General features: G+C 43.8%; 1 protein-coding gene across 2 annotated transcripts in view; it reads right to left on the minus strand.

Moving 5' to 3' along the window:
- Positions 1-2,446: 2,446 nt before the first annotated feature.
- LOC135546025 (transmembrane anterior posterior transformation protein 1 homolog) overlaps positions 2,447-15,668 on the minus strand; it is a 36,342-nt gene continuing 23,120 nt past the window's right edge. For both annotated transcript variants that reach the window (XM_064974091.1, XM_064974090.1), the window contains 11 exons: positions 14,125-14,287; positions 13,036-13,171; positions 12,705-12,802; positions 12,536-12,605; positions 11,891-11,971; positions 10,879-10,988; positions 9,812-9,871; positions 9,609-9,677; positions 9,268-9,344; positions 7,722-7,888; positions 2,447-4,256 (listed from right to left, as the gene is read on the minus strand). In XM_064974091.1, coding sequence (XP_064830163.1) covers positions 3,916-4,256; positions 7,722-7,888; positions 9,268-9,344; positions 9,609-9,677; positions 9,812-9,871; positions 10,879-10,988; positions 11,891-11,971; positions 12,536-12,605; positions 12,705-12,802; positions 13,036-13,171; positions 14,125-14,287 — 1,372 coding nt within the window. In that variant the 3' untranslated portion in view covers positions 2,447-3,915. The remainder of the gene's footprint in view (positions 4,257-7,721; positions 7,889-9,267; positions 9,345-9,608; positions 9,678-9,811; positions 9,872-10,878; positions 10,989-11,890; positions 11,972-12,535; positions 12,606-12,704; positions 12,803-13,035; positions 13,172-14,124; positions 14,288-15,668) is intronic.

Consider the following 15,668-nt stretch of genomic DNA (forward strand, 5'->3'; position numbering starts at 1 on the left):
GTGTCAACTTTCAGATAAACAGATGCCAAACTGTCTTGAACCCCCCCCCCCCCCCAACACAGGTGTACAATGTCCTCCCGGACTCTGACCCTGCCCCCCACCTCCCCACCTCCAGAGTGTAGACACAAAATACTTTGGGACCACAACCTCTGCTGACCTCGAAGCACCCAGCATTGCCATGCACAATACGGTCCTTGTTGATTTCCAAGAATGTGGCGGGCCAAGGCCCCTTTGGACAGGTTTCATGTGGGAAGGCCTTTCATCAGGGCTACAGAACGCCTTCCTTCAGCGCATTCACAACACATTAGATCCGCACTGAGGGAGGCAAACCAGATCAGGTGAATGGAAAAACCCTTTGAATAGGGATATGAGTTCTATTTTAAATGTGGTCCCAGAGTAGCCAAACACAAGGGGTCAATGTTGAGCAACTACAGTCACAATGTTTTCCCTTCACTGGTTCACATCAGGTAAATGTGGAGATTTTGTCAGCGCTTTCCTTTCCTTTGCTGCATTATGATCTGTCGGTGGAAAAAAAGGAAATGCACAAAATGCCATGCTTATTAAATGGGATTATGTACAGTAGCTGGATTCCTCCTAGGTGTTTGAGGGAGACCCTGCCAGAAGACTCCCATTGGGATGAGAAACAGTTCAGCCTTTGATCAGATACATGTACGTTTATCCTTTCAAGTTGTTTTAGACAACATTTCCATGCATCTTTATTCACCACGACTTAGCCTATGTTTCCTCACAATTATGCCTCATAAAGACGTCAACACATAGTTATACATTCAATCAAAAACCACAAGGTGTGCGAGAGGTCTTCACGGTTCCACCCGACCCGGAATACACCCAATATTTTCCCTCGGGTCCTGCATAGCCTATCGCCTATTTATTTTACACTAATAAGGTGAATTAATAGACTTATAGAAGACATAGCCAACATACAAAGACCTATTAGTTAACCAGCAGAGCAACTTGGCTGATAAACCACATTTATTTGTCACTCGGGTCTGGTCTAGATCCTGACCCACTCAGGTATGGGTCAGGTCTAGTTGTCGTTGCGTCCATTTGAGTTTGGGTCTGATTGTCCTCGGTTCTGGATCAAACTTTTTGGACACAAAAATACTATGTGTGCGTGTATGAACAAAAACGTAAGGAATATGTTATGTTAATTTACATATACTGAACAAAAATATAAACACAACATGTAAAGTGTTGGTCCCATGTTTCATAAGCTGAAATAAAAGATCCCAGAAATGTACCATTTGCACAAAAATGTTATTTCTCTCAAATGTTTTGTACAAATTTGTTTACTTCCCTGTTAGTGAGCATTTCTCCTTTGTCAAGATAATTCATCAACCTGACAGGTGTGGCATGTGAAGAAACTGATTAAACAGCATAATCATTACTCAGGTGCACCTTGTGCTGTGGACAATAAAAGGCCATTCTAAAATGTGCAGTTGTCACAAGACAATGCCACAAGACAATGCCACAGATGTTTCACGTTTTGAGGGAGCGTGCAATTGGCATGCTGACTGCAGGAATGTCCACCAGAGGTGTTGGCAGAGAATTACATGTTAATTTCTCTACCATAACATGCCTCCTACGCTGTTTCACAGAATTTGGCAGTATTCTAACTGGCCTCACAACTGCAGATCACGTGTACCCACAACAGCGCATGACCTCCACATCCAGCTTCTTCACCATCCAGCTTGTCCGTAATGAAGCCCTTTTGTGGGGAAAACTAATTCCGATTGGCTGGGCCTGGCTCCCATGTGGGTGGGTATGCCCTCCCAGGTTGCCCACCCATGACTGCGCCCCTGCCAAGTCATGTCAAATCCATAGATTAGGGCCTAATGAATTTATTTAAACGGACTGATTTCCTTATATGAACTGGAGCTTGTTGAAATTATTACGTTTATATTTTTGTTCAGTATATATGGTTAGGGTAGGAGTTACGTGAACGTTAGTTGTTAAAACACAACCCGTAGAGTGAGCCTGTACATTTAATGCTTCGTGTCACTGGACAGGCTCCAGCCAGACTACTTCTACCAGGGAACGGCTTCTTGGAAGCCTGAGAGGAGAGAGAGAGCTAGGGCCGGCTCAGCCTTCGAGGTAAGACGCTTAGCCCTCTAAGACGTGCTTGGCTGGGGGTGGATTTACACGACCTGAGTCATCGCCCCGTCTGTAGAAGGTGAGGTCACCCCATGGGTCGAGTGTGACCGTCAGATTACCTCAACTGAAAAATAACATCTACTCTACAAGGGTCTCCCCATGTTCATTCAATGGTAAAATCATCATTCCAATGGTGAGGGCGGGGGAAGGAGTGGAGGTGCAGGTGCAGGGGGGAGTGGAGGGGCTTCGCTCGGACCAGGGAGCACCTGAGGAGACAATTGACCGAGAGAATCCCCTCCCACTCGATTCTTGTTGGATATTGACACCACAATTGCAAAATAACTTTCATTTATTTATCATCATTATCATCATCCCAAAAAGAGGGCCATTTCATATCACGGTGAAGTTATGAACCAAACAGATGAGATTAAAGTGGACAGTTTTCCATTATTGCTTGCATAAGAACACTACAAAAAGTGACCCTTGGAGAGAGTTCAGTGGAAGTTCCATGCGCAAAAATACTCTAAAATATTACAACTGGCAGCTCCAAAAATAGATCCTTATTACAATAGTAATTAAAACATTGCATGAGCGTCAACTGAAGAGAAATAGCTCCAAACCCTGTCATCTGTAGCATATTTAATTAAGACAATACGGTAACGTTTCATCAGCACAAACTAGGGAGTCTTGCCATCATAAAATGCTAGTATGAACTTTTCCCAAAGGCAATATGTATTATGAGTAATACGTGCGGTAATGGCAAACAAATAACCATCCAATATTATCTTAAGTCAAATTGAATGAGATTAAAATATCTGTAAAAGAAAGCTCTTAAAAAAAAAAAAAAAAAAAATCGCAAATGTTCTTTACACGACCAAATGGAGCTCACACCAGTAGTGATATTTTATACTGCAAAATTCCAATAAACTGGGTAAAGCTTTTTGATGAGCAAATAGCTAAATCAGTCATTTTTATCCAATATGTCCAAATAAAATGGTAGAACATTGACAAGATAACGTTGTTCCTCTTTTGCTGTGTATCTGAGAAGAGGCACCAATGTCTCATGTTCCACGGTCGTGTTCACACACACACACACACACACACACACAATGTGTATCTAGCATCCTGGATGACTGGAATGGGGTGCTGTACTGAAGCCATCGTGCAGCCATCTTGGTACTCCTCCTCCATTGTAAAATAGATTTTAGAAGCTATAGAAATGTATTAATGTCTACATTTGTTTTTTTTTTACACATTTATTCTATTAGACATCTTAATGCATACTTGTATTTATATTATACTATTAAAACATTGATTTTTACTACTAAATGTAATTGTCCCCACTATAACAACAAAACACTTATATACATGTTATTTTGTCCTTGAAACATTGAATTGTAATACTGGGAGTGCCAATATGGCCGACCGGTAGCTTCAAAGCTTCTCAATGGCCAATATAAAGCATCAGCAATCCAGGGTTTATATACATCATTGGTACAGACAACTAGGTTGCCATGAAAACAACAATTCCTCTGGCAGTCTTCGGTTGCTCAACCAACTGTAGTTCTCTTTGTTGAGCCCCAAACCCAGCAGGCAAAAAAAAGCAAGTCAACTTAAATTAAACAGCCTGTCCCAGAGCCCACAATAACTTACTGTATGTCTAACTTAATAAATATACTCTGCTTCTGCTGGATTTTGCTAAGAGAGCAGAAGTGCTGAGGTGCGTTTTGCTCACCGCCTCTCCTGAGTGGCTATCGGGGGGAGGGGGGGGGGGGGGGTCAAAGGAAGGGCTCAGAGGGGTCAATCAATGCGGTTTCCGCATATTGTGAAGCGGTCCACGTCCAGCAGGTCCTTTTTAGGGGTCCTGTGCTTGAGCTCTGTGCCCTCCGTCCCATCCCCCTCCTTCTGCTCGGGAGTGGCAGGGGGCGAGGGGGTGAGAGTGTCAGAGTCCGGTTCTGGGCTGGTGGAGGGTCTGGTTGGGGTGGTGGTGGGGGAAGTGGCGGGAGGGGCCACAGTCTCTGCCTGTGGGGTGGGGATGACGGTGGGGGTAGGCTGGGTGGTGACAGAGGAGGAGGGGGGGATGGAGGTGCAGGAAGGAGTGGATGGAGACCGCTCAGACCACGGATCCCCTGACAGATCACCTGATGAGGCAAATGAGACAGAGAGAGAGGTAGATTTAACACAAACAAACAATACTTGGTAATTTGAGAAAAGTTAGCAACACTAATGGTAAGTAACACTCACACATATATAGTAAGCAACGAATCATCATAAACTTCCTTTTTGATTAGATTTTACTTCTGAGTGACCAAGTAAACTGGAAAACCAACAACATTGACTTCTAGGAATAAAAACGTACCTACTGTATATCGAAGGGTCAAAAAGACAAATCTACAGTAATACAAGTTGACTCCTCAAGTCCAACCATCATGGCCTTAAATGCCAGTATAAATGGCGTTACATTACACAAGTTAGGTCAGGCAAATAGAATAATTCATACCCTTCGATATTTATCAATATATCCTCCAAACACCAGCTTCTCAGGCATTACCACTTTTATACAAAGGTTTACCAACATATTCAAATAATGATCGACATATTTTCATTAAAAACGTTAATTCATTTATTCATACTATTTCATCCTTCCACAAGATATAGTCCCGACACAAATCTAGGGTTGCAAGAGACGCGACCCATTCGTTCAGTCTTTTTGTTCTGCATCTATGGACGCGACCCAGTCATTCAGTCTTTTTGTTCTGTATCTATGTATCTAGTGCCGCATTTGCATTTGTTTAAGCTGTTTTCTAGAGACATATATTTGGATACATCCATAACAATGATCTAATGAGGCGTGATTTCGCCTTTTTTCAATATGCTTTTATTTGTATATATCCATAAAAGTTATGCCAGCTGATTCATGATTTCAACTGCCTGAGAAATGCTGCCTGCCACTCCCTCTCGTCCTTACTCTCAACCCTTACACATTCATTACTATGGGACAGTTGGAGATTGAATTTAAATATAGAAACAACGTTGCAAATGTCAGAGACAGACAGTAAAGGTTTATACAAATCTCCACTGTTGAAAACTAAATGTTAGTCTAAAAGAAATGTGAAATAATGTCTAGATGCTTTTTATAGTGGAGATCAAGTTTATAACTTCCCTGCCTGGGCTGATGAAACAGTGATGGAACAGAGTAAATAGATTTAGCTGGTGGTAACTTGTGGAATAGACACCAGCTGGAATGCGCTTTTAACCAAATCAGCATTCAGGATTAGACCCACCCGTTGTGTAAATTCAAATAAAGTCGAGTGAAGTAGAAGAGGCATATCAGCACATGGGCTACTACTCTATGGAGAAAGCCATTTGCCTAAGGCGCCGACATGCTTCACTTGCATATAAAAGAGTGTGTTGCAAATTAGACTTTACCAGGCGAGCAGCAAATCGTGTGTGTATTCCCCAGACTGCATGAAATAAATGTGTGTTCCTCTAAAGGCAACAACACGAGCATGGGATACAGCAGGCCTACTTTAGAACATGCATTGTGGTACTGAACCAGTGGTATAACCATGTCATTAGGAATTGGGGACTGGGGAAGGGTACCAAAAAATGTCTGCATCATTGAAGGTCCCCAAGAACACAGTGGCATCCATCATTCTTAAATGGAAGAAGTTTGGAAACCCAAGACTCTTCCTAGAGCTGACCGCCTGGCCAAACTGAGCAATCGGGAGAAAAAGGTCCTTGGTCAGAGAGGTGACCAAGAAACCGATGGTCACTCTGGGAGAGCTTTCCAGAAGGACAACCATCTCTGCAGCACTCCACCAATCAGGCCTTTATAGTAGAGCAGCCAGACAGAAGCCACTCAGTAAAACGCACAAGACAGCCCGCATGGAGTTTGCCAAAAGGCACCTAAAGACTCTCAGACCATGAGAAACAAGATTCTCTGGTCTGATGAAACCAGGATTCAACTCTTTGGCCTGAATGCCAAGCGTCACGACTGGAGAAAACCTGGCACAATCCCTGACGCATGGTTGTGGCAGCATCCTGCTGTGGGGGTGTTTTTCAGCGGCAGGGACTGGAAGACTAGTTAGGATCGAGGCAAAGATGAACGGAGCAAAGTACAGAGAGATCCTTGATGAAAACCTGCTTCAGAACACTCAGGACCGCAGACAGGGGCAAAGGTTCACCTTCCAACAGGACAAGTCTCTGAACATCCTTGAGCGGCCCAGCCAGAGCCTGGACTTGAACCCGATCAAACATCTCTGGAGAGCTGTAGCAACGCTCCCCATCCAACCTGACAAGAACGAGAGGATCTGCAGAGAAGAATGGGAGAAACTCCCCAAATACACGTGTGCCAAGCTTTTAGCGTCATCCCCTAGAAGACTCAAGGATGTAATCGCTGCCAAACGCGATTCAACAAAGTACTGAGTAAAAGGTCTGAATACTTTTGTAAATGTGATTTCTGTTTTTTATTTGAAATAAAACAGCAAACATTTCCAAACCTATTTTTGCTTTGTCATTATGGGGTATTGTGTGTGTAGACTGATGATGGGATTTTTAAACTTTTTTTAAGTCAAATTTTAGATTAAGGCTGTAACTTTATAAAATGTGGAAAAAGTCAAGAGGTCTGAAAACTTTCCATAGGCACTTTAAATATATGGCACCTCCAATTAGAACCAAATCGTTATGAAGAACGAGGCAATGTAGTCTGTTAATATAGTTAAGGAATCCATTGGAATCAGGGGGCTATAAGTAACCTATTTCGCCAGGGAGGTATTCAATAGGCACCAAACAGAATGAAATGGACTAAAACAGGGTGTGACTACCTGAACTCGTCCAACAAGAGAAGCTCATATTCATTTTCCGAGGCAAAACGTTTTACTACGGCGTGCACTAATGAATGCAGCCCAGAAGAGACAGCTGGGTTGGGTCCAGTACAGTTACAGATGGGCTAATTAAGAATAGCAACGCAAGCATTCCGTGACTTTCTGACCCCACATGATATACATTGGCACTGATTATTTTGCCTGAAAACTGTGGTTCTGTAAAAATACAGGAGTGAGAAAAGCTTTGACGTGACGTGGTGTCACTTGTCGCGCTAATGCTCTCAGCGGGCTCGTCTGCCATGCTGGAGAAAATAAACTGAAGCTCCACACACACACACACACACGACAATTTATCTCAGTCATGCGCATCCTAGCAGCAGTTTCATTTTTGAATTTCAGTGGCAGTTTCGATGTGGATGAAGGAGAGGTGCGTGTGCTTGTGGCGACGCGGGAGGTCAATTACCCGAGTGGGAAATACGCATCTGCTTGCTTGAGGCTGGGTTTGGCAAGCTGGGATTGCTCAGAAGAATGAGTAATTGAGTGTCTTATTGAGGCTGGGTAGGCTGTATGTGACTGACTGGGTTCTAATCTGGGTCCTCTTCATGCCTTAAGATTGTGTTAGCCCGCGAAAGGCTTAAGGAGGTAACACAAGTCCTCATGGTCTCATGCAAGGTTTTTACCCGTTCAATTGTCATTATTATAAATGAGAAGATGTTCCCTCGCCTGGTAAAATGAAGGTAAATGAATATAAATACAAGGGTATTGTCTGTCACTGGGTACCTGAGGGGGCAGTACACCTGGATGTCTTGCTGGTTCGACTGGGCGTCATCCCGGGGACGGCTGTGGGGGGCTTCTCAAACAGCTTGTCCTCCATGTTGGCTCTCTTCACGTACACACACGACTTCCCCAGCAGCACAATACTGTTAAGCACTTTCAGGGTCACCATTCTACACAGGGAAAAGACAAGTAATGATATCCAAGGTGAAAGTGAGAAGAGAAGCAGACTACAGTATAGTCATGTGTCTTCGTTCCGCGAAGAGCAACTTATGGTCAAGTCTGCCAGTGGGTCCTGACAGCGTGGAGCATTGTCAAAAAATCCACTATCATCAACGTGTTTCGAAAGGCTGGACTGCTGCGTGTTGAAGGGGCAGCATGAGCTCAGCCGGGTATTTGCCTCCGGATGAAAGTGACGAGAGCAACAATGAAAACGATCCAACATCGGATGAAGCAATTCTGAGGCTATTCAACTCAGACATCGAAGGAGATGACTTCAGTGGTTTCAGTGCACAGGAGGAGGAAGATAGTGACCAATGACTTTCTTGGTAGGCTACTGTTTTAATTTTTGTTACAATCCGTGTTTCATTAAAGCCTACTCATTTTTGTTACAAGCCGTGTTTCGTTTAAAGGCGGTGTAAAGTTAATTTGTTTCAATGTACCGGTAGGCACCTGCGGCTTATAGACATGTGCGGCTTATTTATGTACAAAATACATATTTTTTTAAATAATTCAGTGGGTGCGGTTTATATTCAGGTGCGCATAATAGTCCTGTAATTACGGTAGTAACACCAGTGGGCTCAAATGATTTTCATTGTGCTCCTAAATTTCTTAGTGTTTGCCTTCTTACATTTTTAACTTAGAAAAGGTCTGTGTAGAGCCCTGCGCATTAGGGAATAGCAACACTACCCACAAAGCAGCCATATACAGCACACTGAGTATGAAGGGTTATAACGCTCAGTTCATGGACAGAAAACAGCTCCAGGAACGCAATAGGGCTTCTGCATATCTAAAGCTTATGATGCATTTGAAATACGATCGAGAGATACAGCCACATCTAGGTCTGTGGACCAAATCCCCCCCCCCTGAGGGCTTTTGGAAGCCAGACTGTGGTCTTTTCACAGATACCAAGGTCTGTTGGGAATACAGCTATTAAAAAATAATAATAAAAAGGGGGTGGGGGGGGGGACTGGAGATGACAACGTTGTATGCCACCTCAGGCTAACTGTTCAGTGGTTTATACCCACAGGGTGGAAAAAAAAGAAGAAAAGATGGAGGAGGGTGAAGAGTAAAAAAAGCCCCAACGAAGCCTAAGCAGAGGGCTAACGTGAAGACCCATGCTAAAGTAACTCAATGGGAACAGACCGGCACGGACATCAGAGGCACGCCATTTAAATACGCATAGGATATCACGTGAATGCTATGCTCGCAAACAACGCTAGCCGTATTGCGGGACTGACGCATGGTTTGTCTATGAAACTCGTGGAAGGGATGCTATGTAATTGCAAATCATCGAACATGACAAAGAATAAGAACTGGATTGGAGTCTTACCCCATGTAAAAGAGGAACACACAGGAGTAGGACAGGGCTCCCTGTACATTCACTGAACTCATCACCACTCGGATTAGCTGTCAATTACAAGATTGAAAAGCTTCAGCAGAAACACTGTCGCACGTTACAGTTCATCAGAAATAAAAATCAAGACAACAAAATGTAGTTATTGTCGTGCAACTAATAAACAACGTTATACAAGACGGAACTGTTTAGTTTATTGACATCAATAAAAACGCAATCAAAAGCATATAATTAGTGCCCACTTAAAACACACTGCCCATCTACATATCATGGAAGGGGAACCACTGCATTGGACTGGTGTACAAGGCTGATCTTACCAGGACTGCAAGAGGAAGAGGAATGAAGCCCATTCTCCTGGCTACGGAATCGCTGTAGTCTGTGCAGGCCTGCCCATTGACAAAAACAAGCCTCAACTACACATCAACTACAGCAACGGAAAAAGAAAAAAACAACATTGATTGAAACTGTAGAGACAGTGGAGCTGGATGCCTAATCACTGTGTTCGAGAGATGCTACGTACGTTTTTCTGCCGACAGCTGACGAGATCGAAGGCCAGGCTGGCTCTGTATTCACTGTATACCTGCGGATACAAAAACAGCCATGTTATCATCACAGAGACGAACAGAACACCTAGTTCATTATTAGAATGTATCACTACGGTTGTTTGATATGAAGCTTGTAACCATCTGCCATGGCTCTGCAGAAAAACACGGATACCACGGATAAAGACCGGACCACAAGTGAGTATGACCGACTGGATTTGAAGACCGTGTCAGCCGGCTGAGCTAAAGCCTAGGCAGTTTTCAGGTCTCAGCGAAGGTTACTTGTCACGCGAGAGAACGGTTCACCAAACCTGCCGCCATTACACTCCTCCCCCCTATGACCAACCCCTCCTCACAGAATAAACAGCACCAATGTATCCCGACTGAATTCAAACCCGCATCTCCTATGCGCCACAAGACTGTGAGCCCTTCGATCTAAAGCCTTCAGGTCTTACGCAAGGTTTCTCGCCACACAAGAGCTGGGAATGGGTCATGACTGACAGTGGGACAGCTCGTTGTTGTGACTGAGGATGACGACGTTGCTAGCCCAGTAGCCCTATTGGGGCATAATGTGTTGTGATTTAGGAAGAGGGCAGAGGGGAGCGGAGGGACTCGTGGCACGCTACAGAGATTGAGGCACACAGCAATGTGGGAGGCAACCTAAACAACAGTGCCACGCTGTACAAAAAACAGGGCCAACCATGGTGTAATCCTTCAAACATGAACGAAGCAGACCCTCTCCAGTGAACATACATTTCACAGTCACACACCCAGAGGGAAATGTGTTTTCTTAATCAATTTATTCAGTAGATTAATTGAAATTCTTATTCAAGACTTTAAAAAGCACAATGTATTCCTAATGGGGATTGTTTTATTTGCGAACTGTGAATTTCAATTAATTCCTTGAAGTGGGTGAATTAAAAATGGGATTGACCTCAAAATACACCATTCCCTCTTGGTGTGCGACTGTGTGCGAAATGAAAGGTTTTCAGTTCATTTATCGCCAACTCATCGAATCACTAGTCATCATCTGTGTGATCCTTACATCTGCCGTGATCTCGTTGAACTTGGTGATGAAGGCGTGTTTGATGACGTCCACTGCGATCTCGGAGGCGATCACCATGAAGACATCAGGTAACAACACCCAGAGATGATCTGGAGACAAGACAACTGACTTGTGAAGTGAATTTCTAAAATCTACACCATTCTTTCTTTACCGAACCAAATGTCTGGTCTTTCTTTTTAATTGACTCAAATGGTACATTTAATGATTTCTTGGTTTAATCATATCTTGTTTTAGGCTTCGTACAATAAGTTAAACAGTGGTGGATTCGATTCGAACACAAGATAAAATACAATCTTCATATCCATGCGGTGCAAGTCTGCCCAAAACGAGTCTGCCCAAAATGGTTTCGGATGAGGTCTAGGTTATGCCATAAGGCTCAGACCCGGTCAGAGTACGACATTAGCAGCATCACCATTACTGACATTCCAAATCTGTCAGGGCCAGCTGACTGTATTAAGAGAGCTGTCATATAGGACGGAGGTGATGAGAGTAAAGCTGCGCTATCATCATCACAATGTCTTGTCCACTAGGGGTTGAATGGAACAGGGTGATTACTTTTTCAACGGCAGCAGAAGCAGCAAACTGTGGGCCTCCTGAGAAGCACAGCGGTCTAAGGCACTGCGTCGCTAGAGGCGTCACTACAGACCCGGGTTCACTCACGGGCTGTATCACGACCGGCTGTGATCGGGGGTTCCCAATAGGGAGGCTCACAATTACCCCAGTGTCATCCGGGTTAGGGAAGGGTTTGGTTCATTGCGCTCTAGCGCCTCCTTGTGGCGGGCCGGGTGCCTGCAGGCTTTAGTCAGGTGAACATTGTTTCCTCCAACACGTTGACCTTCGCCTCCTAAGCCCGTTGGGGAGTTGCAGCGATGAGACAAGATCGATATTGGGGAGAAAAACGGGGGTAAAAAAAAAAAAGAAAAAAACTTAATCACCCGTTCCTGTGAACATAACAAAATGGATCCAAGAATTCCCTTTGCATGTTGGTTACCTGGGCTCCATGAGAACTGCTCCATGTTCCTGAGGCAGACGATGAGAAGGAGTACGTAGCTGGTGAACCGTTCCTTGATATCTAAAATGCAAATACAAACATATTCGTAACTACCTAATACTTAGAATCATGTACCAACATAGCTACGTAATATCGACAAAAAAGGGCAGTCATTTGTTCCATGTACTTTCAAAGCTACATACAACATTTGGCATAAATATCCTATTCGTCGGAATCCTGTGTGGTTTGGAAGTAAGTGTAACTTGCTAAACAGACTGGATCTTCAAAGACACAAGCAAATTGCAAGAGGGGGGAAATAGGAAATGATTAAAGCTTATTTTTGGGTCCTTGCATTCCTGCAGAATGACAGCAACAAAGATGAAAACATGCAGCCTGCAGGCACAAAGAGGAAGAGTTCAGAATGCATTTAAATCTATGGCGCATTTCTTTCGTGTTATCAAAGCTGAATAAACAGCTCCGATTGCCGCTTCAAAAAAGACGAGAGAGAGAGAGAAGGCTTAACCCATCGCATAGAAAAAGACTGTCTAACATGTAGAGCATTTTGAATCAAGAGAAATGGTGTTAAAATAAATGTCCATATCACAATTTAAAATGTACAGTGTAATGCCTATGGCAGTAACTTACCACTGTTGGACATCTGAAAGAGGTTGTTCTTCTCAAACTTCTTGAACACACTTCCTTTGATCTCCACAAACTGTACATGCAGGAAATACAGGAAAATATATTTGAGTGTCCTCTACATTTTACGATTACGTGTGTGTGTGTGTGTGTGTGTGTGTGTGTGCACACTCACGTTGTTGGACATCATGATGGTGAGCAGGGACTTATTGTGGGAGTTGAAAGCCACGTTGAGCGTTGATGCCTGGACCATGATGAGGATGGCATGCAGGACTGGAGACAGAGGCTCAGGAAAACACTGAACATGGTGACAACAGCATCCGCTGCAGTAAAGGGCTGGGTGTTTGAGTGAGTGTGTGTGTGGACTCACATTACTGACACATCATCAAAAAAAACAACACTAACTAAAAAAAGTGACGCCTGTAAGGTGATGGAAGTTGAGGTGTCACAAATTCCTACAGTAGAGTTCTTCCTGTGTGCATTTCCTAGTTCTCCATGAAGGATACAGACGTAGAACACAGCCATGAGGAAGTGGGGGATGACCCCTATGCTGTCTCTCTTCCTCTCTTTGGGCTCTGTGGCCGTCCAGTAGAGAGCGTCAAGGATGTCTTGGCCAAACGACGAGAACAGCCTGTCGGCTACCTAAACAGGGACGGTAAGTAGTTCAAGTCAAGTTCAGCATGGGTTAATGATGTGACTTGCGACCTCGTAAGTGATACAACAGGTGATAGACTATGACAGATTACCAGCGCTTGATTGTGTCACTTCTCAAATAAAATTTTATGTCACATGTGTCAAATGCAACAGGTGTTGTGGGACATCTTGAAGGGACTGATAATGGTGAAATGCTTACTTACATGTCCTCAACCAACAGTGCAGTTGAAGAAATAAGTTAAGAAACAAGTTAAGAAAATAATTTACTAAATAAAAGTAAAAATAAACACATAATTAAATAACAATAACGAGGATATATGAAGGGGTACCGGTACTGAGTAAATGTGCGGGGGTACAGGTCAGTCAAGGTAATTTGTACATGGAGGTAGGGGTAAAGTGACTATGCATAGATGATAAAGAGTGAGTAGCTGCAGTGTAAAAACAAAAGGGGGAGTGGGTCAATGTAAATAGTCATTCTGTCAAGGAGCATTTTGGACATAGACTTGGCGCTCCAGTACCGCTTGCCGTGCGGTAGCAGAGAGAACAGTCTTGACTTACGTGACTTGAGTCTATGACAAAACAAGATTGTATGGTTTATATCGGCACACCCTTAGCGGAGTTACCAACAACCTGATATATCCGGTTCAGGGATACAGCTAATTCAACCTAGCATCCTTTCCCGCTGACAGCAGGAACTCCACTCAAGCTTCTTTTTACGCCAGCGACAACTCATTTTTTCTCCTAATAACATATCACCTGCTCCCTTTCAGATGAAACAGAGTATCCCGAGGCCCTAATCAAATACTTCAGCCAACAACAATAGATTTCTTGACATAGGCCGCCTTACCCGCTGACCTAACGCGACTGGATCAGTGGAAGCTATATAGAGGGGAACCTTTAGATCACATTCCTACAACAGCTCTTAATCCAACCCATTGTACCTCCAGCATGTTGTAGATGATGTAGAGTTTGATGACGGACTGTCCCCGGATCAGGTGGTACATCATGCTGTAGTCCACGTAGTGCATCATGGAGTAGCACAGCACCATTATAAATCCCTTCAAGATGTCACACACCTGGGCCGGCTGCAGCAGGCGCGAGCCACTGGCAGAACACACACACGTTACAAATAGAACCTTGACATACATCTGCATGTACACACACACAGCCAAGTCATACATCTGCATGTACTGTATGCATGTACACTACCGGTCAAACGTTTTAGAACACCTACTCATTCAAGAGTTTTTCTTTATTTTTACTATTTTCTACATTGTAGAATAATAATGAAGACATTGAAACGATGAAATAACACATATGGAATCATGTAGTAACCAAAAAAAAGTATTACATCAAAAAACATGTTTTATTTGAGATTCTTCAAATAGCCACCCTTTGCCTTGATGACAGCTTTCCACACTCTGGGCATTCTCTCAACTAGCTTCACCTGGAATGCTTTACCAGCAGTAGTGAAGGAGCCCCCACAAATGCTCAGCACTTGTTGGCTGCTTTTCCTTAAGTCTGTGGGACGACTCAACCCAAACCATCTCAATTGGGTTGAGGTCGGGTGACTGTGGAAGCCAGGTCACCTGATGCGGCACTCCATCGCTCTTCTTCTTGGTCAAATAGCCCTTACACAGCCTGGAGGTGTTGGGTCATTGTTTTGTTGAAAAACAATTGATCGTCCCACTAAGCGTAAACCAGATGGGATGGCGTATCACTGCAGAATGCTGTGGATGCCATGCTGGTTAAAATAAATAAAAATCAGACCGTGTCACCAGCAGAGCAACCCCACACCCTAACACCACCTCCTCCATACTTCCTGGTGGGAAATACACATGCGGATATCATCTGTTCACCCACACCACGTCTCACAAAAGACACAGCGGATGGAGCCACATATCTCCATTTTGGACTCCAGAGCAAAGGACACATTTCCACCGGTCTAATGTTCATTGCTCGTGTTTCTTTGCCCAAGCAATTCTCTTCTTATTGGTGTCCTTTAGTTGTCGAATTGCTGCAAAGAAACCACCATGAAGGCCTGATTCACGCAGTCTCCTCTGAACAGTCAATATTGAGGTGTCTCTTACTTGAACTCTGAAGTATTTATTTGGGCTACATTTTCTGAGGCTGGTAACTTGAATGAACTTATCCTCTGCAGCAGAGGTAACTCTGGGTCTTCCATTCCTGTGGCGGTCCTCATGAGAGCCAGTTTCATCATAGCGCTTTATGGTTTTTGTGACTGAGCTTGAAGAAACTTTCAAAGTTCTTGAAATTTTCCAGATTGACTGACCTTGACTGAATCTGATAGCCCCCTAGCTGACTACCTGCAGCTCAGGCCAACAACAGAGGTGTGTGTGTGTGTGTGTATATATATAAAGGTCAGTCATGCTTCGCTGCCATGCAGACAGACACAAAAAGGGCATGCTGCCATACTGACCTTCATCTTAAAGTAATGATGGACTGTTGTTTCTCTTTGCTTATT

The sequence above is a fragment of the Oncorhynchus masou genome, chromosome 9, assembly GCF_036934945.1.
Source record: "Oncorhynchus masou masou isolate Uvic2021 chromosome 9, UVic_Omas_1.1, whole genome shotgun sequence".
Lineage (NCBI taxonomy): Eukaryota > Metazoa > Chordata > Actinopteri > Salmoniformes > Salmonidae > Oncorhynchus > Oncorhynchus masou.